Source organism: Kogia breviceps, chromosome 2, assembly GCF_026419965.1.
Source record: "Kogia breviceps isolate mKogBre1 chromosome 2, mKogBre1 haplotype 1, whole genome shotgun sequence".
Taxonomy (NCBI): domain Eukaryota; kingdom Metazoa; phylum Chordata; class Mammalia; order Artiodactyla; family Physeteridae; genus Kogia; species Kogia breviceps.
Genome location: NC_081311.1, coordinates 13,599,058 through 13,624,827, shown reverse-complemented (window position 1 = coordinate 13,624,827; position 25,770 = coordinate 13,599,058). Strand labels below are relative to the sequence as shown.

General features: G+C 48.8%; 1 protein-coding gene across 2 annotated transcripts in view; it reads left to right on the top strand.

Moving 5' to 3' along the window:
• The first annotated feature begins 4,825 nt into the window (after positions 1-4,825).
• Positions 4,826-25,770, top strand: part of SLC18A2 (solute carrier family 18 member A2) — a 39,976-nt gene continuing 19,031 nt past the window's right edge. Inside the window, exons 1-10 of one of the 2 annotated variants that reach the window (XM_067024568.1) lie at positions 4,826-4,951; positions 5,458-5,606; positions 7,006-7,357; positions 15,414-15,472; positions 15,754-15,837; positions 16,114-16,206; positions 16,901-16,990; positions 17,098-17,141; positions 17,212-17,272; positions 19,796-19,891. In XM_067024568.1, coding sequence (XP_066880669.1) covers positions 5,486-5,606; positions 7,006-7,357; positions 15,414-15,472; positions 15,754-15,837; positions 16,114-16,206; positions 16,901-16,990; positions 17,098-17,141; positions 17,212-17,272; positions 19,796-19,891 — 1,000 coding nt within the window. In that variant the 5' untranslated portion in view covers positions 4,826-4,951; positions 5,458-5,485. Of the gene's footprint in view, positions 4,971-5,457; positions 5,607-7,005; positions 7,358-15,413; positions 15,473-15,753; positions 15,838-16,113; positions 16,207-16,900; positions 16,991-17,097; positions 17,142-17,211; positions 17,273-19,795; positions 19,892-25,770 lie in introns of both variants that reach the window. The other variant, XM_059051734.2, reaches the window with a different exon arrangement.

The following is a 25,770-nucleotide window of genomic DNA, read 5'->3' as shown; positions in this document are numbered from 1 at the left end:
TTTTACAGATAATGCTGCATGAAGCCAGTTAATTCAGTGATTGAATTATTAAGTTAGAGCATCTATGACTTAATTTCATTGGCCATCAGCAAGGCCTCCTTCAAGTAAATTGACATTTGCTTTGCCATTCTGTCTTAAAACCAGAACAGTAGATTTGGTTCAATTTCATGCAGAAAATGTGCTTTTGCAGTATGCAGAAGAACTCAGAAAAGAATAAAAATAAAATGCATTTAAAAAAAACTGTGTTCTCACTCTTTGTATGTGTGTTCAACAACAGTAGAGCTGGCTTCAAAGAGAAAAAAAAAACCTCTCTGAATGAGACAGCTTCTGGCAGACCTTCCATGAACGCTTTAAAAGAATGTGAAGTCTGCTATTTGTTCAGGCTAAATAGATATCAATTAAAGCAAGGTGGCTAATGGCATCATTCTGATCTTCTGTATTGCTGATTTTTTGGTCTAGGTGTTAGATTCCCCAATTTGGATTGTGAAATTGTCTTTCTCTCTCTCTCTCTTTTTTTTTTTGTGGTACGCGGGCCTCTCACCGCCGCGGCCCCTCCCGCCGCGGAGCACAGGCTCCGGATGCGCAGGCCCATCAGCCATGGCTCACGGGCGCAGCCGCTCTGCGGCACGTGGGATCCTCCCGGACCGGGGCACGAACCCGCGTCCCCTGCATCGACAGGCGGACTCTCAACCACTGCACCACCAGGGAAGCCCCATCCCTCTCATTTTAATTGGCATTTCTCTGATCACTGGTGGGTCTGAGTGTCTCTTCATGAGCTTGGGAGCCACTGGGGCTTCCTCTATCTATGAACAGCCTGCTCTACCCTGTGCTTGGCTCTCCGCTGGATACTCCACGTCCTTTCTCTACCCATGTGTTAACCGGTGTATCAGGTTTTGCTGGCCCGTGAACCATTGTGTCTCTTCAGGATGCTGTTGTTCATTTCTGCTCTGATCCTTTGTTTGCATTTCACAGCATAATGTCCAGGTCATAAGTTTGTTTTCATTATTTCCAAGTTCTCTGGTTGGGGGAGCACCTGAGGATTTTCCCCACAGACCAGCTACACCTCCCATGTATCAGTACTTTCACTTTCCCGAGGCCAGGGAACACTTAAAGTGTGAGCCTCTGCTATGTGCCAGGAACTCTGTCAGGGGGCCCTCTTATCATGCTTGAGTGACCAATGAGAAATGGAGGCACATAAAAGTTAAGTAACATGCCCCAATTCACAGAATTGTAAAAGTGACCCAATCGGGATGCCATTCATAGCTTAAATTCATGTTAGTTTATCTCAAGTAATGCCTATTTCAAATAACTGCTATGTTCCAGAAAGCTCCATGCTTTACCTTTCCTAAATATTGAAATTTAGTGAAAAAAAGTCAACCCTGGTGGTACCTTTGTACCTTTCCAGTCCCTAGTGTTTGAAAAAGGTGGTTGAGCTCACCAGTCTGAGTGCCCAGGAAGAGCAAATAAATGTGTTCACTAGGGGGCTTCCTCAAAGCCTGGTCCCGGAGGAGTGGCCTCTGGTTGGGGGGAGGTGTAACCTTTGCCTTCGGGCCAAGGTGCTTCTCTCTCTGGTCCCCATGGCTCCGCCTCAGAAGGGAACCCGACTTACCCAGAGCACATCCTCTTCGCAGGTATTTAATGAGCATCAACTGTGTTCTGGAACCTCAGGGATGACCAAGAAGAGTATCCCCAGTCCTGATAACCTAGGGAGACAGAGATAACTGATCACACTTATGTGAATATTGTTCCTCATGGACAGACATTCCGGAGGAAGTAACAGTTCCATGAGGATTTGTAAGAGAAGGGAACCTGTCTGATACTTGGGGGATGTCCATGAAAGTGTGGCTCCTCCTAAGAAGTGGCACTAGGGCTGGTAATGAAGAATGAGAAAGTGATAACTAGAAGAAGAAGAGGGAGAAATTCCTAGGCAGAGAATGTGCAAAGGTCCTGAGGAACCAGAATGTGCAAAGGTCCTGAGGAACCAGTGTGGCTGGAGGGGAAAGGCAGGGGCTGAGGTGAATAAGAGGCTACAGAGTCCCAAAGTCCCAGATCAGGCAGGGGCTCCCAGGTTGGCTCCTTCAGGACCTGCTACTTCAGGACACTGGGTATGTATGAAGACTTCCCAAGCCATAGGAGGCCCTCAATTTCCATATGTCCTGTATTTAAAAACTGATCTGGCTAAGATGGACCCAGGTCGAGACACGAGGATTCTCTTTTATCACCTTCCCTTTCAACAATCTCCCGAATCTCAGTTGACGAGGAAAGGCTTACCTCCCACCCAACCTGACTCTTACCATTTTACTGGGTTACATTGTTCTGAGGTATAAAAACAATATAGTTTCTCTTCTTCTAAGGCTCCAAAAATCCTCTCTCCACCCATCTCATTAGGTAATGCACTTCTAATACAGTGTTCCTTTTTGTGTTTAATATTTATCAAAAGTCATATTATATGTCTGAGGCTTTATCATTTATATACTACTAATAATTGTTATAATAACACAATTTTAGAGCGAACCATAGAACTTAGAACCTTATGACCATAAGAAAATTTTTAAAAGCTAATGCATATTCATATATTTGTTGCAGTTCATATAATAGATAAGGTGGTGAATACTGGATTTAAATAATAAAAACATTACAGTTGGATAAAATTCTGTTGAAAGCAGAAAGAAAATATACTTTGAAGGCATAAAGGAAACAATGTAAATTTTTTGAGTGTTAAAGAGAAACTTGTTAGTATTTTAAAATATAATATGGTAATTTTATAATTCATTGGGTACATTTAAAAGAGTTAAAGTGGTTTCAGATATAAAGGTGAATTTACATAATATACCCCTAACCTATTAAAATTTATGATAAAAGAATATTTTAGATGTCAACTGAGAAATGTGTGAGACATACCTATCTTTTAAAAAACTCTTTGGAGGTGTCAACAAGAAGTTTGAAGACACTGTTCTAGGCCACGGTGCTCTAGGGGGGGGCAGAGATCTGGAGCAGGGAGGACAGGGATGGCATTTTCCCTAGCGCCATGTTCCTGCAGCTGGCTGGGCTGGAGTTGGTGTGGCTTCCTGTGTTCACTGTTGTGGTGTTGCTACCAGAATGTGTAAGCACCCCAAGGATGGGGATTTTTGTCTCTTTGGGCCGTTAATGTCTCTCCAGTATCAACCACAGTGCCTGGCAGGTACTAAAAGCTCAACAAATATTTGTTGGATGGATGAATGGTGGATGCCGACTCTCACTCTGTGCCAGGCACTGTGTTAAGGGGTGACTGTGGGTCCCCACTTAATCCTCACAACAACCCTGAAGTATGTCCAGCTGGCACCCCCACTGCAGAGATGGGGAAACTAAGGCACAGAAAGGATACATAATGTGCCTGGGGTCACCAGTCAAGGACGTACGTAGTGGACTGGGACCCAGGCGTCCTGACAAGGGCCCTTAACCATGACGCCTCTCTGCCCAGGGAGCACAGGGGCAGGACCTGTGTCTTTGTTCTGAAACTCCAGGCACTTTGGGGCACCCCATGAACGTGATACCCTTCACAGCCAGCTGAAACAGCTCCCTGCCATCTGTTCTCTCCTCCTAAGTGGTTTTCCTGTTTAATATTTAAGTTGCACACATCCTGGGACATCCCGGAGTCCGCATGTTCCTGACCTACTTACTTATCCAACCATTTTTCTCACATCGGGGGCATCACAGGGGAGTTTCGGGAAGGAAGTAAGGAGGTGCAGAGAGTGGGGAGCCCTACACATCACCCTGCTGCTCTAAGCAGTCTCCAGCTGACAAGGAAACATTACTAAAACAAGGCCAGACTCTACTGCTGAGGCTGCAGCAGATAACACTGATTCCGAGTGGCTTTCCAAGAAAACAGCTCTTGCCCCTTCTACCCCTAGAAGGGTCTTCAAAGCTCCAGCTCTGTCTGGGGCATGTCTGCTTGTTTCTCTTCTGTTTATGAAATGGAGGGACTTGGAAGTCAAAGGCGGGCTCCCACTCCTTGGTAGTGGGGATGACAGCTCCAGGTCAGCCACAAACAGGCACTTTGCCTGTTTCAACCATCTTTTTAACCAGAATCCCTGGGGAAAACGCTGAGGGGAGAGGACTGCAGCACACAGGGCCTGGGGCAGCTGCCCCCTAAGCCCTTACTAAGGTGCCAGGCACTCACCTATTCTCCAGTGTCCCCTGCTCAGGGTGACATGGTCCTATTTTATGAGAACTGGATTCAGGGCCTGGGGCCCTCAGAACCCCACTCTCACTGTGGGGTGACACTGAGAGATGTCCCCTTTCCCCCCGTTTCCACATCACCATCTGGAGGGTACCCGAGGACCCGATGGTCAGAGGTGGGAGAGGGGAGGGATGGTGGGGTGCAGAGTGGCTTCTCCAGGAAAGAGATCGGTCCCCGGCTCCCAACACCCTAAGACCTCTTTCCCTGGCACACTCACTAGCCTTCATGTCCTCACGGCCAATTTCAGGAACAGGGAGGCTCAAAGAGAGCTTTAGCTCCTAATTGGGCCAGATGAAACCACTAATCCCTGACTCCTTATCTTGGCCCCTGACCCTTCACCCTGGGATCCTTGACCCCTCGCCCTGGGGCTTTTGACGTCCTCTCTCTGCGACCCATCTACTTCACCCGGACCCGGGTTCCCAGGGCTCACGGCCAAGTGCAGGGACAGGGGCGAGGGTCTGCTCAGGACGGGGCGACCTTAGCATCCGGGCTCAGAACCTGGTTGGGAACCTGGTGGGGAAAGGAAGGCGGTGGCTACTCCGACGCAGTGACGGCGCGGGAGGGCGGAGACCAGGGCGCCCCAGCCCCCCGCCCCCGCCGGTCCTGACGTCAGAGCCAGACCCGGTAAACTGAGCGGCGGCTGCCGAGCGCTGGGGCGGAGACTGCGACCCGGAGACGCCCGGACGGACGGAGCCCACGGCGGCCGGGGCAGGTAGCCGCAGACCACCCGAGGTAACGCAGACCACCCGAGGTAACGCCGACCCCGCTCCCTGCCCGCGGGGCTCGGCGTTGGGGACGGATAGCCGCCCGGGGCGCGGGGGAGAGCGGGGCCCGGCCGAGGGCAGGGGAAAAGCTCCCCGAGGCGCCGCGCGCGGGGCTCCAGGGCGTCCCAGGAAACCCGGGGCGCAGGGCGCACGGTGCGCAGGGGTCCCGCGGCACTTTCCGAGCGCTCAGAGGGTGAAGTGGGGCCCGCAGGGGCGGTGGAGAGCCGGGCGGCGCCCAGGTTCGGGCCCAGACGGCGCTCGCGGGCGTTATTAACAAGGAGCGCAGGTGCGGGTGAGAACGCGCTCGCCGAAGGTAAGCAGAGGGTGGGACGCCCGGCACCATCCGGCGCCGCCCGGTGCGCGCCGCTCCCCGAGCGCCCCTTCGGCGGCCGGGCCGGGCGAAGCCTGGGGCCTGGGGTTGGGGGAGCCCCCAGCCCGGCGGAGCCTCTGACCGACCGCGCGCCGCGCCCGCAGCCGAGCCCCGGAGCCGAGCCCCGGAGCCATGGCCTTGAGCGAGCTGGCACTGGTGCGCTGGCTGCAGGAGAGCCGTCACTCGCGGAAGCTTATCCTCTTCATCGTGTTCCTCGCGCTGCTGCTGGACAACATGCTGCTCACCGTCGTGGGTACGTACGGACCGGGCGCACCCCCCTCCCCGGGTACCCCTTCCCAGGGCGTCCCGCTTACCCGAGCGCGGTTCGGGAATGTTGGAGAACACGTTTTGCAAAAATACATTCCTCAAGACTGCCTCGTCTAGGCTAGTAGCCGTGTTTGTGGCTTCGTTTTCCTGACGGTCCGGTCAAAAAATGTGACAGTAGATAAAACCCAGAACTTATGCTTCCTCCTGATAATTTCCTGCTTCCCCTTGTCACTTTCAACGCGATTAAAAGAAAAATCTATTAAGGAGGAGCAAATCCCAGGATTCAAAATAATGTTATAATAATTATTACGTTACCCGGAAAGGTGGGTCAGTAATGCGGTCTATCACCTCATGGAACAGGTCAAAATCCTTCCCTCCATAAAAGGAAGGAACATTTTAAGGTAGTGATTCCACAAATGACTTGACATGGAGACATTATAGGATCCACATCAAGAGCAGTTTTAACAGCATTGGTTTTCATGTTTTTCCTGTAATGGATTTTTGAAAAACTAAATAATTGACATCCAGTTCTCTTAATTAGCACGATTAACAGCAACAGATTTGACCTGCTTTTCCTTAAATATATCCCAATTTTTAATGAATAAAAAATGATTTTTTAAAGGGTTGTTTCCCTTCTCTCCATTTAAGGTTCTCTCTCAATGGTTTTCAGAACATTACACAGAGTTTCACTTCCAGGAATATCAGAGCTGGGGTGGGGGGCGCTTGTCTGAGTTCAGTAACAAGGGCCCGAGTCCTCCTTTGTCTTGAACGCTCTGTGATGCACATGCCCAAAGCTTCCAGTACGTCAGTTTTTCTTTTCCTCTACGAAAGTCTCAAGAAGTCTCAAATCTTCCAGGTTGTATGAAACATTGAAGCTTCCCACTCAAGTAATGGAAAGATGAAGTGGGCCTGCTGCAGAATTTCCAAATTATTACTTCCTGCAGGTTTATTCTTTTCTAAGACACCTAATGAAATTTAGGTTTCTGTTTCCTTGATTCGTTCACTTAAAGGTCTTTCTAGCCTCTTTCTGAGAAGCACTGGTTGACCCCAGGTCAGCACTGATTAGACTTCAGACTGAATCTTGCTTTCCTAAAATATTCCCTATGAAGGAGCTCTGTAATGGGAAAGCCCACAAAGAACAGAGATCTCGGGGGCGGGTCAGGTCTGCACAGTAGCTGGCCCTGAGAGCTCTCACAGCCTCTGGGGCTTTGTTTGCAGAGCTGAGCAACGTGAAATCGTTCAGTGTTGGCGCGGAGGTCCCATTGCCGAGGCAGACATGCCACTTCTCTGGGCCTCATGTAGCATTTGACAGGACCACGGTTTTGCTGGCTTTGGCCCCGGGCAGGGTTTCATTGTAATCACCACTCTCCTGCTCTTGTTTCCAGTCCCCATCATCCCAAGTTACTTGTACAGCATCGAGCATGAGAAAGATGCTATAGAAATCCAGACTGCCAAGCCAGGGCTCAAAGCCTCCACCTTCGGCAGCTTCCAGAACATCTTCTCCCATTATGACAACTCCACCGTGGTCGCCGGCAATAGCACTGGCAGCCTTCAGGGGGCGCTGCTGCACGAGGCCACCACGCAGAGCGCAGTGACTCACGGGTCCACTGCCCCTTCCGACTGTCCCAGTGAAGACAAAGACCTCCTGAATGAGAACGTGCAGGTCGGCCTGTTGTTTGCCTCGAAAGCCGCCGTCCAGCTCCTCACCAACCCATTCATAGGACTGTTGACCAACAGGTGGGTTATATCATTTGGTCAAAAAGTTTGGTATTTATATTGTTCCAGATCACTTCCCCCTGGGTTTTGCTTCTCATTCATTGATCAGAATCTGGAACACCAAAGCTGGGGAAAAAGCCAGTCTCCTTCGCCTTACGTTTCTGTCCTTAGTCAATCACGATTTCCCATTTGGTCTTCCTTTTCATTGCCACCATGACCATCCTTGTGGGAGTGTATGTACCATGTGGCTTTTTCTTCTCTTGCACCTCTCGTCATGCACTTCCTAATAGACAGCTGAGGTGGTTTTCTTCAGGGCTGGCGTGGTCAGTGCTCGTGGGGATGGCCAGGTGGGGGACGTGGCACATGATCTGTAGTCCTGCTGCGTATATGGAACATCTCGCTGACACTGAGGTCCTAGGCAGTGTACCAGTTCTTCCTTTGCCACTTACTAAGCTGCATCCACGTGCACAAAGGGAAGAGGCTTTTTTTCTGGATAATTCAAGCTGCCCAAACTAACTTTAAATGAATCTCAATGTTCTGGAGTCTTTTGGGACCCACATTATTATTTTTTTAAAAAAAATATATATATATTTTTAAAATTAATTAATTAATTAATTTTTGTCTGTGTTGTGTCTTCGTTTCTGGGCGAGGGCTTTCTCCAGTTGCGGCGAGCGGGGGCCCCTCACTATCGCGGCCTCTTGTTGCGGAGCACAGGCTCCAGACGCGCAGGCTCAGTAGTTGTGGCTCACGGGCCCAGTTGCTCCGCGGCATGTGGGATCCTCCCAGACCAGGGCTCGAACCCGTGTCCCCTGCATCGGCAGGCAGACTGTCAACCACTGCGCCCCCAGGGAAGCCCGGGACCCACATTATTTTGAATAACCGTTCACATTTCCATTGCTGGTGGCCATCCAGCAAGTATTTGCTCTTCTACAGCTGAGGTGGGCCAGCTCTGCCTGATATATGGGGGCTCCAAGTACAGGACAGGGGGCTTGCAGAGGAGGGGAGGAGGTGTCAGCTGCAAAGAGTGGGAGCTGGTAGAGTGTGAGTGGTGGTGGTGGGCCGCTATATAACAGTGTGACCCCAAAGGCACCAATGTGAAAAATGGGGCGGTGCCCAGAGTCCTACCTGTGAACCAGGCCTAGTAGCAAGAACCAAGACAAGGACTAGAGAAAAAAAGAGAATAAAAGAGGGGTGGGGTGAACTGAGGAGGGTGGGGCTGGGGGGACCCGGCGGGGCTGAGCTATAAGAGGCCCCATGTGCTAGATGAGAGAGGAGTGGGGCTTGTTTGGGGGGCACTTGGGAACCACTAGAGGTTCCGAAGCCAAGTTGCAGAGTCAGGGAGCTGAGCGCAATTTTAAGCAGGTCAGTCCAGCATCCCCTGCAGGCTGGGAGCAGGGAGATCTGTACCTTTACCAGGCTTTGGCCTTGGGAAAGGTGGAGCAGGGCTGGCTGGGCCTTCTGTTAAAATATTATTAAGCGTTTCAAGATGGCACCAACAGTAAGCGTTAATCCAGGCAGAGGACCCTTCTCAGAGCGGGGCCCACTCGGGGGGGTGGGAGGCCTGGGGCGTTGGCAGGGGCTCTGAGAGGGGATCCGCCCTCCTCCGCATGAGCTGTCCTCTGGCACGCAGGTTGCTGGTAATGTACTCATGGTGAGTCCGATGGAAGCACATTTTCAACTTCTGTGATTCGATTTTACATGCCGAGTGAATCCATTTTAACTGTCCCAGGCCACATCCAGCCTGCAGTTTGCTGTGTAGTGTTATCAAGCTGCTGCATAAAATGCTGAGCAGGTTAACGCAGGACTGGGAGCCCCCCAAGAGGCACCATTATCACGGTGACGCTCGGCAGTTCCTCTTTTCTTCAGGAGGAAAACCGAACAGACCTTCATAGTTACAGGGTTTTCTTTCTTCTCTCAAGCCTAAGAGCGCTTCTTAAAATGCAACTGGTATAATTACAGAAAACAGCTCAGGGTTTTGTATTCTGAGAAAGCAAACCGCTCACATACTATATGGGAAAATTGAGGACATTGTAATAATGCCTTGCCAATCACTTGGGCGTGAATGTCACTAGCTGCACAGTGTAATACTTCGAAACTGGGCTGAAATGATGCGAGTGTTCCAGTCTTCCAAACGTAAATGGCAAATGAAAAGCTTACAGAAAAATCCCATTCTTGTTTTTAATGCTTCGCTTATGCTCCCGGGCAGCGGCTTGTTTAAAACCAGTGAGACCTTTCCCCTAGTAAATGCTCCAAATGCTTTGACATTGCAGCCACCTAAGGCTCACGTTTGGGGCTCCCCAAAAATTATCTGCCCAGAGAAAACTAATTTCCTTTAGTGACCTGTGAGATTCAGTCTATTGGTATGGTGCGTAATCCACTTTGGAACTTACCGAGGGCAAAATTTTAATCCCTAGCTGATTTCTCCCAGCTCTCCAGCAAATTTCAAAATAATCGTCATCTTCTAGCACTGCCTTGTAATGTGGAAATGCAAACAAGTTTTAATATTGATGTAGGACAACAAACTCTGTTGTCCCTCCAAAATGATCATGATAAGTAATTTTTTTCTAATATTTTCCAAGCCCAGTAGATATGGATTTGGGGACTTTCAGCATTTCTGGGCACTCCACGGCTCTGCTCAGAGAAGTGATAAATACATTTCCCTTTACAGACTCTTCCTCTGTGAGCCATGGCAAATAGCCTTCTGATATAATTTATGCCAATCACATCCGCAATTACCAACAAGACGTGTGACTCACATATTCAGTGTTGTAAAGAAGTGAGTTTACAATAGCATTTTCCACTTGGTTAATATGTTTCTGGTTAAAGAGTAGTTAAAACATGAAGCATCAGATCTTGAGGAGACTTTAGCAAAAGCTTTTGGGTCCGTCTTAGTATTTTGTAGGCAAAAGGGTTTGCTACTCAGGAGGAGAAAGCATTTGTCCAGACTCTCTGGCCAATGGCTTCCTTCCTTCCTGTTCTTTCCCTCTGCTTACTGTTACACAGTTTGTACCTTTGGCTACGAAATGTAAACGATGCAGGTCAAAATCTGCCTTTTGCATCTACTCGGGCTCTCGACCTTGTTGTGCCAGGCTGAATGAGGGAAGGTCCAAACAGTAAGTTGCTGGGTGCTATTTTTATTCAATGGGAGGGAGTTTAGGAAAAATCAGCCTGATTTGGGGGACATGGATCCTCCCTCACCTCCCTGACCCTAGAAAAATATATTTTTCCAGCCCGTGATGTGAGCTGGTCCAACTTCCCAATGTCTCTGCAGTGCTTCTGATAGTGGGGAAAAGAAAGGCCTCCTGCATCCCCAAAGATGTGAGGGGAGCTCCATAGAGACAGGCTGGTTGGAGCCGCTCCTTTCTAAAGCTTCTTGCCGTAAGTGGGACTCACTCTGAAATGAGACACCCAACGTCACACAGGTGATAATCCGAACCCCCATGTTACAACCTGGGTCCCCATAATTCATGGTCACGATGCTGCTGAGTGAGTGGCTTTGTGGTGACACGGGACTCAGGCTGCCTGTCTGTTTTAAATATTGGATAAGATCTCATGCCAAACCCTGAAAATAAAAAATGACAATTCTTGGGAAGCATTTAAATGCTCATTTGGCTGTTAACATGATACAAGTAATTCCTGTTTCATTTACTCTTTGGGAACTATATTTTTACTGAATAATATGTGACCAGACAGGGAGCAAAGGACCTTTTGATTCGGGCAAGTGTGGTGATCACTTGTCCAGTAACGCACTTTCCAAAGCCTGTGGGTGCCTTGCTTGATCTGATTGCCATCTTTGAGGCTTGTGTGACTTATTTTATATAATTCCAGTTTAACTATTCATTTCATGATTGCAGTTGTGAGTAAGAGGGGGTAGAAGGACTTACACTAGCAACACCTGTTGTCTTTTGTCCCGGCAAGTGGATTTTAGACGTACACACCTACAAGGAATGTTCCAGGCTGGTAAACAATGTGAAAACCACCTTTACATTTCTCTCCTCTGTTAGGTCAGGTTGAGGCATCATGGTCTTCACTTGCTTAACGTTAAGGCTTACATAGTAGTTGCATCTTTAGACCCAGGATATTCCAAACGAACCCGGCAGCTTGGGAAAGGGTTAACTCCGGGAGCAAGGGTGGGGATGGTTCCCTCCGGCTTGTCGTTGTGTTAGTGGCCTGCTTTTTATCAAGCCAGCGTCAGTGACTTAATTTATCTCCATAGTTACCTAGAATATTTGAAAGCCAGTTATTTTTCCTCACAAATCTTAGCTAACATCTGAAAGACAGGGAGAAAGCCGCAGGGCATGAAATCTCTACAAAATCTACTGTGGGTTTTTTTTTTTTTTTCCGTTTAGCTTCAGGCAGTTGGTCTGAAGTGGGCTTTGTAGGAATAAGCAGTGACCTTTTCAAAAAGCTCCTCCATGGACAGGGAAACCAGCTATTCTGGAAAGGGATTTCCCATCCTCGATGGCATTAGGGTGGTGGAGATGGTGTGACAGTGTCTTTGCTTCAAAATCAGAAGAAGCTGGCCGTGGAATGGGGTACTTCTCATGGGAGCAAAGCCCTCACGTGACCTGTGCGTCGGTGAACACCCTGGAGAATAAGAAATCCAGGGCTCGCGAAATTCCCCCCACACGTCGGAAAGCTGAAAAGGACAGAGCCAGGGGCTAAACCTACGAATTTTGTTTTATTTATGAAATGGTTGACCACAAGCTTCCTAGTATACCCTAGCAAATGTACAATACCTTTCCATTTACTGCTGCTCATCTTTTAGGGGTAGGTTGAGGTAATTGAAATGGGAGATGTCACCTCTTGTCTCATCTGGTGACAGTTTGTACCCTTCCCTGTCCCCTGTTCTGTGTCCTTGCTTTTGTCACTTACCACAGCAGAGGGAACCCAGGTCTTAGCAAGCCTGGGAAGAGAGCTTACATGAACCTCAGTGGTAAAGACACACTAGTCAGTAGCATTAGAGAATAAGTACCGATTGCCAGTGACAATTTAGAGACGTAGTGGGGTTTCTCTGCTGACTGGGTAGGGATATGTAATGAATATAACCTTTATTGCTTTGCATGTTTTTCTAGGATTCAAATATGTGATTTTTATTTTTATTCCACTGGATTAACTGCTCCCTCATGCTCTGTGAAGGTGACTCTGGGCCAGAGTGACTCACGAGGGGGTGATAAAGGGACATTTGGTCAAAGGCTTGCCGCATCAGGCGGGGCTCTGCTTAGTAGCACGTTAATTGAGATGGCATTGAATTGGGACAAGAGGCCGAATCAGACGTTTATGACTAATGTCAGTGGAGGTTCTGTCCATTTAGGAGACATTGTGGGCGAGGAGAAAGGACAGTGGCGATGTGCCCATCACTCAGTGACCCTGGGGCCTTGAGCAAGTCTCCTGAGGTCGGTGTTCGGGGGGGCCAGGAGAGTCTGAGGGTGGAGAGCCGGGAGCTGCCCCTTGGGCCACGTCGGCCGTGGGGCTGGGCTCCAGGGAAGGACGCTGCCCAGCACTTTCCACTGGGCAGCACTGCCAGCGGCTTGGCTGCTGTTGAAAGCATAGGGCACACGTGTCTGGTAACAAGAAGGAGGCAGCGCGAGCCCAGTGGCATCAGAAGCGATTGGCTGGCTCCACCTCTGAACCTCGGCTTTCTCATCCACGTTGGGGGTCTGGACCGGCCAGCCTTTGACTTTCCTTCTAGCTCTGCCACTTGGTTATTCCATTCATGCGTTATTAAAATCCCAAAGGAATTAAAAAACAAAACAGTAGCTACAGCATTTTTAAAGAAAACACAGCACCTGGCCTTGGTAAAAAGAATCTTCTGTTAAGCACACAGCCCTGTGGGTACGGAGCCACCTGGTTTTAAAAGATACTGTGGATCCTGGGTTCCACTCAACCCGTGTGAACCTCTGCTCCTGTGACTGGTGTCCCCACCAAAGTGTATGCTCGCAGGACCTGCCACACCTTAGACACACGAGATATGCCCGTTGCCCTGAATTTGGGGCAGCTCCCCAAGCCTCGGTGTGGCCATCTGAAAATAGGGATAAATCCAGCTACCTCACGGAATTGTGGTGAGAATAACAGGTGACCCTTCTAGTCTCCGGGAGCGCTGGAGCCTCCTGGCAAGGAGGAGCCCACCTGAGCTGCGTCCTGCCTGGTGACCTTGGCCAGTGGCTGGGCTGTAGACTGGACATAATATTGCTGGTATTCCAGTAGCTTTGACATATGTATGGTTTTCCAAGTAGGATGTTGAAAGGGATGAGAAGCCTGTGTTTATTCCAGGGCAGTCACGTGTCCATTCTTCCCCCAGACATGCAATAGTTGCTGAGAAAATAAACTGCCTATGAGTTCTCTGAGTTTCCTGGAAGTTTCCTTCATCAGTATCCAGCAGTGCCATGTTGGACCTGGTGTTGTGAATGGCTTTCTTTTCCTACTGAATAAGAGGACAGAGCTGTCAGCTTGGTGTTAGTTGAGACAGGAGAAGCTGTCATTTGATGACATCTGAATTGCAGTTCAGAACTCTGGTATCTTTCCTAGTTCACAGGATTGGCTTCAAGCCCTGCTTTGTGAATTACGAGCTCATTTCAGGTCACAGTAGAGGAATCTTTGCCTGGGTTTGTGGGAGGGCGACTGCCTGAGAATGCTATGATTTTGTGATGCTGTTTGGTTTCTGGATGCACATGAAGCAGTTAAAAAAATTTGTAAGTGTGACCAGAACCTTTAGAAGGGTTCTATTTAAAGCCACGTATGCCTTTTGGCATATACCTGAGGAGGTAGTGAAGTTTGCAAGGAAAAGTCCTGGACTGGATTGAATGGCCCTGAGTGAAATTAGCCCTAGGACATTAGACAAGTCATTTTTTTGTACCTCAGTTTTCTCATCTGTAAAGTGGGGGTGTGATCATCTGCCCTTATCAAATCATTGAGCTCGTGTGTAAGTGCTTGGAGAATGGAGTGTATCCTTAAGGTGAAGGTATGGTGTTATGATTTTTTTGTTCAAGCCTGGAATAGAAGAACCCTCCCAGGCTGTTTGACTGGGACTCGGGGTTCCTGTTCCCCATTTGGTTTCTCTCCAGGATCTGAAGGGTCCAGGGCTGGAGGGAGATGAGGCCTGGAGATGCTCAGGGCTGTTCTGGGCTGACACAGATCTCCTTTAGGGCAGTAGCTCAGCCAGTGCTGGCCCCTCTCAGGCCAGGTGGTGGGAGGGAAGGAAGCTGCCTTCACTCTCATGCCCTGTCCATATGGTGGGGACCAACCTGCTTGCTTAATCTGCAGAAACAGAGAGGAAAAAAGGAAGAGAATGAGGGAGGAAACAGAATTTCTGAGGCACTTTTTCTGTCCCGGATGCCCTGGTAGCAGTTTAACATCCACACCTCATTTCACACCCACTCCAGCTCTGGGAGGTGGGTGGTGGTCTTTCTGCGGGGCTGAGGGGAGATTTGCCTGGGTTAAGTGGCAGGGCCAGGTGTTCAGGCAGGGGTGTGATGCCAGGAGGCCAAGGTCTCCCCACCTCCCCTGTCCCCCTGGTGGCAGAGCCCTTGTGCAGACAATGGTCTTACAGAGCAAATAGGATGTTGAATTTTTGCCCAGAAAACAAGGTGTGTCTTTCTCACCTGGCTTCATCGGGGTCAACGTGAAGACAGATCTGAAAATTTCCTTGCTCCCTAATGCCTCTCAGATGTAGTGCCTATGTGTCTGCTGCCCGTTGAATCACTTGATGACCTTTTACTAGTCATTTGATTGAAGCTGTCCCTTTGGGGAAGCTCTAGCAAAGACTATAATTAAAGAAATTTTTACAAAATGATGGAAACAGGGGCTGTGTATTTGAACGTGTTCTGGGTTACTTGCCAATATTTTATTAACATTTATTCCGGAGAAGTTTCAGAGTGGCAATCCGTAAATGTATTCACGTTCCAAGACAGTCAAACACAGAAAGGTCGTATAGGAAGCACCAACTATATGAATTTTTAGAAAAGTTGACCAAACACTTATCCACCTGATCCCAAAGGGTAAGCAGGAGAGACTCAATATAAAGGCTTATAAAAGTACAAAGCAGTCACCAGGTTTTCATTGTGGTTCTGTTTTGCAGAATCGGCTATCCAATTCCAATGTTCACGGGATTCTGCATCATGTTTATCTCAACAGTTAGTAAGTGTCTGGTGTTTGCCTTCTGAGTGTGGGTCACCGGGTGGGCTCTGACCACCACCAGCTGGGAATTGAGAACACAGCCCGGGGTGTGGGTGTGGGTGGGGGTGTGTTTTGGCAACAACTGCAGAAAGAAGTTGATAGGAGAGGTCTTCAGGGAGCAAAAGTACAATGTGGTTAACACGGAAATACCCCATCGGGTGAAGGGGGGGCCCCGTTTGAGCTGATCTGGTCACAGCACCAGTGGGTCCACAGTGACCGTGGCCCGGCCCCTCTTTCCGCAGTGTTCGCCTTCTCCCGCAGTTACGCCTTCCTGCTGATTGCCAGGTCCCTGCAGGGCATCGGCTCCTCCTGCTCTTCTGTAGCTGGTAGGTGTGGAAACGCCTAAGTCAGTGCCCCGGCTGGCGGCCCTTTACAGAATGAGTTGGAATAATTCAGGGAATCTAGGTATTGGGGGTGGTGGTTGGTGGTTGGTTCTTAGAGAAGGTACCACCTTCCTGTTGGATGCTGCTTGGCCTGATGTTCTGTGGGTCTGGCAGGTGTGGGAAGACCACAGTCTGGGCTGGTGGGGTGGGGGGGGTGAGTCGTCATGGTTATTCTGTAGCCTCCAGAGCTTGGCTGTCACCGTTTCTCTTCCTGTTTAGGGATGGGCATGCTGGCCAGCGTGTACACAGATGACGAGGAGAGAGGCAACGCCATGGGGATTGCCCTGGGAGGCCTGGCCATGGGCGTCTTAGGTGGGTGGGGCCACCTGGGGGGAGGGGCCTACCTGGCATTGGACAGTGAGCCCCCTTGCACACTACTGTCCTCTGTTTCTTCCCTAATCTCATGGAGCCTTTGAAACATGGTGGGAAGAGTCCTGACCTGGGAGGACCTGGCCTCCCCAGACCTCCCTCCTGGGCCCAGATGTAAACCCAAGTCTTGAACGGGATGGTCTGCCAAGGGCCCTCCTCTTGAACATTCTCTGAGTTACCATCCCACCCGAGGACCTCTCCACTTTCTGAGCCTGCCTCCTCCGCCTGCCCTGGCTGAGCTCCCAGACCAGGTGCGAACGCCTTCCCTGAGAGAGCCAGGTCCTCTCCCTTGCCTGTCACATTCCTGGCCTTCCTCTGGGAGCCCGCACTCCCTGTCTGTGCTGCTGTGTAACGACCATGAAGTCTTCACTGGTCCATTTTCCTGTGCACTTCTGTTGCCTGGGTCTTATTTCCTCTGACCCTGACTTTGGGAGTGATTCCGTGTCTCAGGTGTGAAACCGCTTGGAGGAAGTTGCCAGGGCGACTTAACAGTCCTGAACAGCATGTCGGGTGGCCACCCCACACAGTGTTTGGAACAAAGTAGAGGGAGAAACGCGAGGAACGCAAGACGGTTCTAGACCAGGGGGTGGTCATCAGTCCCGGGCCCGGCACTGGCCCTTCTCTCTCTTCCTTGCAGTGGGCCCCCCCTTTGGGAGCGTGCTGTATGAGTTTGTGGGGAAGACGGCCCCGTTCCTGGTGCTGGCTGCCCTGGTGCTCTTGGATGGAGGTGAGTGAGTCCACGTGGACCCCTTGGCCGTGATCTCGGGGGCCCTGAGCTTGGCATCCCTGTGGGCAGGTGCTTGGGGCCACACCTCTTCTTTTTTTCTCCTGTAGCTATTCAGCTCTTTGTGCTCCAGCCATCCCGGGTGCAGCCGGAGGTGAGCCGCAGGGCCAGGTGGGTGCTGTGGTGGCCGCGTGGCCTCTTCTAACCCCTGTTTTCCCTGACAGAGCCAGAAGGGGACGCCGCTCACCACCCTGCTGAAGGACCCGTACATCCTCATCGCCGCAGGTGGGGCTCCCCCAGCACCCCTGGTTCTTCCCAGCCAGGCGGTGGGGGTGGGTGGTGAGGACCAGCGTTCATTTTGCTGCCGGAAACGCTGGGCTGTAGAAAAACATAAAAGGCACAGAGAGGTTACACGTCGGAAGAGATGGTTTTCTTCTGTCATTAATTTCTGACGCAGCCAAGCGCCTCTGTTGTTTTTCATCTGGGGCAAAGATGCCTGAGGCACAGAGACGCCCCCCACAGAGGATTGTTTTGGGCCAACCTTGCTCACTGTGTTTGTGTCAGAGGCTGTCGTCGTTTGGCCTTGAACTTCTGGAATTGGGTCCATGGCCTCCCTGCGGGTGCCTTAGGTGGATGCTCTGATTCACTTTGGCATCTGTGAATAGAGACCGACAGCAGGGCCCCAGCGGGCCAAGGGGTTCCCCTCTTTCTGCAGAGGGCATCCTGCACAGCGACGGACAGGCGGCTGGAAGATACCTTTGGGTTCTTGGCCAAGATGGGCTCGAAGGACGCCCTGGGGTTCTGTGGCTCTTGGGGAGGATAATGGGCTGCATCCATCCAAGCAGCTGACCTCCCAAGACCACCTGAGTGACACAGGCCGGGAGCTGCCTCGCGAGGGACTAGCCTTAACGCCGCCTGGGCCTGGACGCAGTGGTGAGCAGTGGCCCTCGGCATCAGGCCGGAGAGGGCGTCCATGCGGTGTGGCCTCAGGCCCGGTCAGGGTTCCCTCCAGGTGGGGGTAGGTGTGTCTAAGCAGCAGTCACAGCCGCTAGGGCTGGGGGGAGCCTGGGTGAAGTGAGGCACGCCCCGCCCGAGGGGCATTCAGATTCAGCCGCTTTCAAAACCCCAGGCTGCTTTTGTTAAGGTGTATACCGCTGGGTTTGGTCCGGGCAGCACATGAGAGGCCTTGGTCTAGAACTTGTCTGTCATGCCTGTTGACCAAAGGGTTATAAGCCTGGTGTGGTGACCTCCTCATGCAGGGGGACCTCGTTGTGCCCCCAGAAAGACACAGGGAACATTCCAGAGCTGAGATTCCCCTGGAGCCCTGGCTGTCCGAGCTGGGGGGTGAGGACATGTGTGGTGAGAGATGGGGGCCCAGAGATGCGAGTCCCTGCACCTTGGAGCACACGTGGCCCTCACGGTCTCACCCCTACCCACCCTTGGAGGAAATAGAGAAATCCAGTCGGCACTCAGTGCCAGGCCGTTGGCAGGTCCAGGCAGCCTGGATGGTGGGGTGTGGGGTGGAGCTGGGGGGCAGGCGGTGTCTCGTTTGTACCGCTGGGGTTTAGTTTACAGAGGCAGGCGACTGAGTGACGAGATGACACGGAGAGATTAATACCACCAAAGGATGATTTTGTTACTTACGTTTCTGGAGAAAAGGGGGCACGCCACGTCGCTCAGGGCCACATGGGGAGGCACCAGGTTTGGTCAGGAGGCAGGAAGAGGCGGGCAAAGACCCAGGCCAGAACCTAGGCGTTTCCATGGGAAAGTGGCGTTTCCATGGGAAAGGTAGGGGAGGGTAAGCAGTTTAGGATCGGCTAGTTTAAATAATTCCAGTCTGGGTGTTCTCCCCAGTTGCCTGGGTGGATTTAGGGCAGGAGATACTGGTGAGGTGGGTGAGAGTTAGATAGAGCAGGGACTCGGAGTATGGGTTCCAGATCGCAGGGGAGACGTGAACAACTCTGGTTGTTAGTTTGGCCCTGTAATTAACGTCAAATAGACAAATACAGAATTTAAGAAAACATGGAATAGGTGGGTGAGGGGAGTCCAGCCGTTTCAGCATCATTTTTATGTTCTGTCTTTAAATGCTACAATGGATGAAAAAAATCTTTCATCTTATGTAAACACCTTAATTATGATTTCACAATGTTTTTTGAATCAGGAGTCTAGCAAATTAGAGGTTCCACTGCGCACAGCACAGGAAGCTCTCAGAACAATGGGGACAGCAATGTGTGTTTTTTTTTCCAGGTGGTTCGACATTTACAAAGGGTTCTGGTTAGTTAACACAGTGATAATGGATATTTGCATGGATACCCTATAGGTATAGCTGATTAAAAAAAAAAAATCCCTCAACAGCATATTTGCACTGAATGCACTTGAATTTTGGGCAACCAAGGACATCATTAGAAATATCTGTGTTTGTTATACAGTGAAACTTAGGTGTAGGAGCCTCAGGCTGCCTGAGTCTGTATGGTCAGCCTGAGCCGCTGAGTAGCCTCAAGCAAGTTACTTCACTAATAAATTGGAACTCCAAAGGTTAAACCTAGTGGTCACTAAGCCTCCCTCCACTTCCACACTTTATGACTCTGGGATTCTAGTTGTTTTAAGTAATAATAATAATTTAAAAAGAAACACTCCCCACTATCCCTTTGACCTGTTATTTGTCTCTTTCTTAACAAAAGTAGACGTTCTGGGTATCTGAGCTGATTGTTCTGGCTGTGGGCACATGGGATTTAACTGTGTTTGGAAACGGTAGGGGACACTTGAGACCCAAAACAGAAGGACACTAACCTCCTTCCTCCCTTAAAGGGTCCATCTGCTTTGCAAACATGGGGATTGCCATGCTGGAGCCAGCCCTGCCCATCTGGATGATGGAGACCATGTGTTCCCGCAAGTGGCAGCTGGGTAAGACTGGGCTGCGAGTTTCCGGTTCTAGAATTTTTGTCCCCAGGTTGGGTCTCATTATTGTAGTCCTGCTGAGCTGCCGGTAGCAGGACGATGAAGTGGTTGTTTCTGTTTGTCACTTAATGGGGTCAGTGCTTAGGTTAGCAATGAGCTTTGGGGTTTGTTTTGGCTCCAGTTATTGTATCATCCCTGATAGAGGCATAATTAATATCAAGGCATCAGACCTGGGCAGAAGTGAGAGATGAAAAATACATTCAGCCTTTCCTCACACTTCTGAACCGGACAAGTGAATATATGTGGACAGTAATAAAATTTATGGGAAAGAGAACAACAAACGTAGTTTTATTTTTTTTAAATTGAAGTAGAGTTGATTTACAGTGTTATGTTAGTTTCTGGTGCACAGTAAAGTGATTCAGTTATACATACATATATGTATTCTTTTTCATATTCTTTTCCATTATGGTTTATTATAAGATATTGAATATAGTTCCCTGTGCTCTACAGTAGGACCTTGTTGTTTATCTATTTTATATATAGTAGTTTGTATCTGCTAATCCCAAACTCCTAGTTTATCCCTCCCCCACCTTCCCTGTTTGGTAACCATAGGTTTATCTTCTATGTGTGTGAGTCTGTTTCCTAAATAAGTTCATTTGTGTCATATTTTAGGTACTACATATAAGTGGTATCATATGCTATTTGTTTTTCTCTGTCTGACTTACTTCACTTAGTATGATAATCTCTAGGTCCATCTGTGTTGCTGCAAATGGCATTATTTCATTCTTTTTAACGGCCGAGTAGTATTCCATTGTGTATACGTACCACATCTTCTTTATCCATTACAAACTTTGTTTTTAAGAGGATGATTTATTTATTTATTTATTTATTTTGCGGTACCCGGGCCTCTCACTGTTGTGGCCTCTCCTGTTGCGGAGCACAGGCTCCGGACGTGCAGGCTCAGTGGCCATGGCTCGTGGGCCTAGCCGCTCCGCAGCATGTGGGATCTTCCCGGACCGGGGCATGAACTCGTGTCCCCTGCATCGGCAGGAGGATTCTCAACCACTGCGCCACCAGGGGAGCCCTAGAGGATGAATTTTTGAAAGTATTTTTTATTTAGAAAGTAATTCATGCTTATTGTTAAAAAATCAAAGTACAGGGACTGAGGAAGTAAAAATTGTAAAAATCTCATATTCATCTTTCCCCCTCTCCCAGCCCAGTCCTCTGTGACATTCATTGTTAATAGTTCTGTGTGTCTTTTCCCTGATTGTTCTGCATTGATCACCATCTTTGTGAAATGCTTGAAAACCCAACCCATGTGGAATCTTGCCATTTACACACTGTGTGACCTCTTGTTTTTCTATGTTTCTGTGTCAGAATGGGTAGATTTACTTTTCACAATTAATTAAATTTTAATTTTTAATCAAAGTTACACATGTACACAGTTTTTAAGTTAAATATGTTATAAAAATCATAATGAAAAAACAGCAGTCTTTGCCCCATGCCTCATTTCCAAATCTCTTCCTCAGATTTGATCACCTTCAACTCTTTTAGTTGTTTCTTCTGCTAATTTCCTTTATGTCTCTAAATAATGTACACTCCTCTTTTTTGATTTCCCAATTTCTGACATTGTCCACCAGCTTCCTAATACAGTAGATGAGGATTTAATGCCATTATTGCTTTACCTGAAAATATCAACCAACCAACTCACATGTTTTCTCACCTTCTGTTCTCCTAAAACAATTGTATTACAGGTTTTGGTTAGATTGGCATTCAGTATTGACATTATTGTGAATATGTAAATATTATTCAAAGACGAGCTCTGCAGGGTTCTGTGATTATTTCTTTTTTTTACAAACTTCTTGTTTTTCCTGGAGTTAGTAATTGTGGTGTCTTTCTGTGTTCTTAGTTTTCTGTGTAGCATTTATGAATATATCCCTCAAACTCTTTTGCAGAGATGAAAGACCCTCTAAACATGGACAGGCACAATCCACAGACCTAACCTTTCTGTGTTTTTGCTTGTTTGTGGACATCTGTCCCACACCACTCTGACTTCCTGCTCCAGTCTAGAGTTGTTCCCTAGGCCATCCAGAGATTTTCCTCTTCTAATATCTGGGCATCTTCTTTGCCTCTCTTCTGTTTCCTGTATCCTCCTCTCCTGTATTCCTCTCTTTTGGTTTACTTTCTCTTTATGCTGGAACCCGTCCTCCAGCAGCTTCCTGACACGGGGTGCCCAGCAGGTAAAGTTCTCTGGGATCCTGCTTATCAGCAGCATCTTTATCCTTAGCTCAACTTTATCCTGAGTTTGGTTGACTTAGTCTGTTTGGGTATATAATTCTTGGTTGGAAATCCTTTTCCTTCAGAGTCTTGAGGCCGGGGTTGCTGTTGTCTTCGGGCATGCGGGGTTGCTGTTGAGGAGTCCAGTGTGCTCCTTCCCCATCTTCTGTAGGAGCTCGAAGGATCTTCTCTTCCTCTCTAGGTTATGAGCATCCGCGATGCTGATTTGCAGGGAGTCTTTTCCTCCACTCTGCTGGGCACTTGCTTGGTCAGCCTCTTCTTTCAGTTCTGGGAAATCTCTTTGTATTATTTCTTTAATCCCTCCCCCTCTTCCATTTTCTTTCTTCTCTTTTCTGGTACTCAGGTTGGTTGGATGTTGGGGTCTCTCTGTTTTATACTTTTAATTTCTTATTTTGCCTTCCCTTATGTCCATTGATTTCTTCATCCTCCTCCTCTAAACTCTATTGAACTTTTACAATTGGTGTCATCATATCACACTTTTGAAGAGCCCTTTCACATTTACCCTAAGTGGTTTTGTGTATGTGTGGGGCGCTGGAGGGAAGTTGAAACGATAACCCTTTACCATTCAGTAGGACGACTTCTCTTCACCTCCCATTTCAGCCTCTTGTGACATCCCTGGTCTCCATGCTGCCTGGGGTCCCTGAACCTTTTCAGTTCAGTTTCTCTAAAGAAACCCTCTCCTGCTAGGTGAACCACTGAGGGCTGGGGGGGGTCCAACCGCTCTCTTTCTGGTTAACAGCCTCCGCCCTCAGTCCTACGTTCACAATACCTGGAGCCTTCAGTTTCTTAATTTTCCTGAGGCACAGAGGTCTTGCTGCTTCCGCCTGCTCCGTGAGCAGGTGGAAGGTTCCAGCACTGTACGCTGTGTCCCTCTCTGCTCTCCCTCTCCTTGCGCCTCCCTCTTGTTGCTTTTTCCCCTTTCATTCTGCCTCTCCTTGGTCAGAGAGGGGGAGGGTCTATAGTTTTCTTTTATGCCTTTACTAAAAGTTAAATGGAATTTAGAGTGGGAATAGAGAAAAGCTCGTAGATTCGGCCTGCCCTGTTTAACCCATCATTCGTTCTGCTTTGATTGCCTTTCATTCCATGTTAAGGTTATACCATACATTTTCAACCTGTGCTGGACATCCAGGTTCATTCCAGTTTTGCCATCAGAAACCATACTGCAGTGAAATATCCTTTCCACGTATTCCTGCTTATGCTTGGAAGTACATATATCTGTAGAGCAAATTCCTAAACTGAAACTGGCATTTTGATATTTGGTGGCATTGCACTAACACGGGTATTATCAGTCTTTTCCAATCGAGTGTGTGAGAAAGGGGGTCTCATTTTGATTTATTTTTACAAATTCTTTGTGAGTGAAATTGAGCACCTTTTCATATGTTTATTATCCATATCTATTCCCTTTACTGTGAACTTCTTATTAATATCCTTTACCCATTTTTTCTACTGAGTTTTCTTTTTTAAAAATTGATTTTAAGTGTTCTTTGTATGTTATTAAGCCTTTATCAGATGTTTTTCAAATATTGCCCTTTGTTGTGTGTCTTTTGACTTTATAGGTGGGATTTTATTTTATTTCAAATTTTTAAAATTTTTTACCACTCGGAACGTTTAAAATGCTCTGAGTCCGATTTAGCAAGCTTCCCCTTTACGTCATTGTCATTTCAAATTTCAAGTCAGGCTCAGGAAGGCCTTTCCTATGCCAAGATTATTTTTTCACTATGTTTTTCTCCAGTAGATTTGTGATTTATTTTTTACATGAAACTCTTGGATTTACACGGAATTCATTTTGCTATAAGGTGTGTGATAGGGATCTGTCACACACCTTGTTACTGTTTTCTTTACGGCTGGCCAGCCCTACAGCCAGGAACCCTAGGAGTCCATATGATATTTCCCACGTCTGTCATGCTGGAAATGACCGTGTGTTCTTGGGTCTGTTTCTGGATTTCTCTCTTGTGTTCCATAAGTCAGCTTGTATTCCTGTGTCAATACCCTCCTATTTAATTAGCTCGAGAATATTGCTTAGTATCTGGAAGGCTAGTCCCTGCACACACACACATTTCTTTAAGAATGTATCAGTGGTCCTTCCTAGAGGTTTATTTTCTTTTCACAGTTCTTTCACCTTACACACTGACATCTTCAGATGGAGACTCTCAGTTCTGAATAAGCCCACTTGTTAGTGCCCCCAGCCTTCCTCAGGTGAACTTGCATTCCCTTTGTGGAGGCGTCCTGGCAGATGCAGCCTCCTGGTTTGCGCTGGTTTGGTCCTTGATCTTCCGGCCTCACTCCAATTGGCCTGGCCTGGGCACTAGTCCTTTTGGGTTCTGCATTGAATTTCTGTGTTCGTTCATTAACAAAAAACCAAAAATCCTTCATTAAAAAGCCCCAAATGGTTGGAGGTCGGGCCAGATGTGGAAGGACCGCGAAAGGGTGTGAGGTTTCTTTTTGGGGTGATGAAAGCATTCTGGAGTTAATTGTGGTGATGGTTACACAGCCCTGTGAATATACTAAAACCCAGTGAACTGTGTGCACTTTAAAACGGTGAATTTTATGGTTTGTGGATTATGCTGCAAAACCCCAACCCCAAAGCAGGCCCCCAACGACGAATCATTCAGTGAAGGAGGAAAGATTCTGGGAGGTAAACTAAGGCTAGTTCTTAGCAGGAATTTCGCTCTGAACTTCCTGGCCATGGAGAGAGCAGAGGAAACCCAAAGGCTCTCAAAGGCTCTAAGGAGAGCTCACCACTTTGCAGGAGGGGTGGACTTTCTCTGTCCTCGAGGTAGCGAATAGCAGCTTTGCAAAGGATGAGGAGACATTCTTCGTGTCTCGGTGCTGGTACCGGCGGATGCCACCATGGGAGCTGTTTTTCTAGGGCTCTGTCCCTCTGTGCCTGTGCTGATCGGTGCCTTCAGGTCTCCTCGGGAGGCTCCTTGTGACGGTGGTGTGTGGCTGTGAGTGGAGCTCCCATGTTGGCTTTGCACGTGCTCCTGGGCAGAGATGCTTTCCTGGTGTTTCTGTTTTCTCCACGTAACTGACTTATCACCCTAATTGAACACGTCCTGGCCATGTGCAGGGCTCTTCAGCTGCTCTGCCCTATTCTTCTCCAGACACAGCCCGAGGCTTTCTGTAGAAAGTCTTTCACGTCAGTCAGGGACCCAGGCCATCCGGGTTAGATAGCAGGCCGCAGGCTGCCTAGATTTCATCAGGAGGTCCTCTTGTGGGGCTTATCACCCCGGCCAGATGTTCCCCCGACCCTGTACCTTTCCACCAGTGAGGTGGCTCCTTCCTTGGCTCAGAGCTAGACTCGGGTTTCCTCAAGAGAATCAGATTTCTGTTCCCGTTTGCAGTGTCATCTCCAGTGAGGGGGAGCTCTCCTCTTAGGTGGGCCTTGCCACCTCGCGAGCCCCTCTCCCGAGCCCCTCAGGCCCCTCCGAGCCTGGGTGAGAAGGCCCCTGGGTGGGCCTGTGCCCGAGGCGAGGACCCAGCTCCAGGAGGTGGCACAGGACTTGCCCGGAGGCCCGGGCAGCTCAGCCCCTCCCTGTGTGAGCTCTCTCCAGCCCAGTGTGGAAACGGAAGGCGTTCTACCTTTT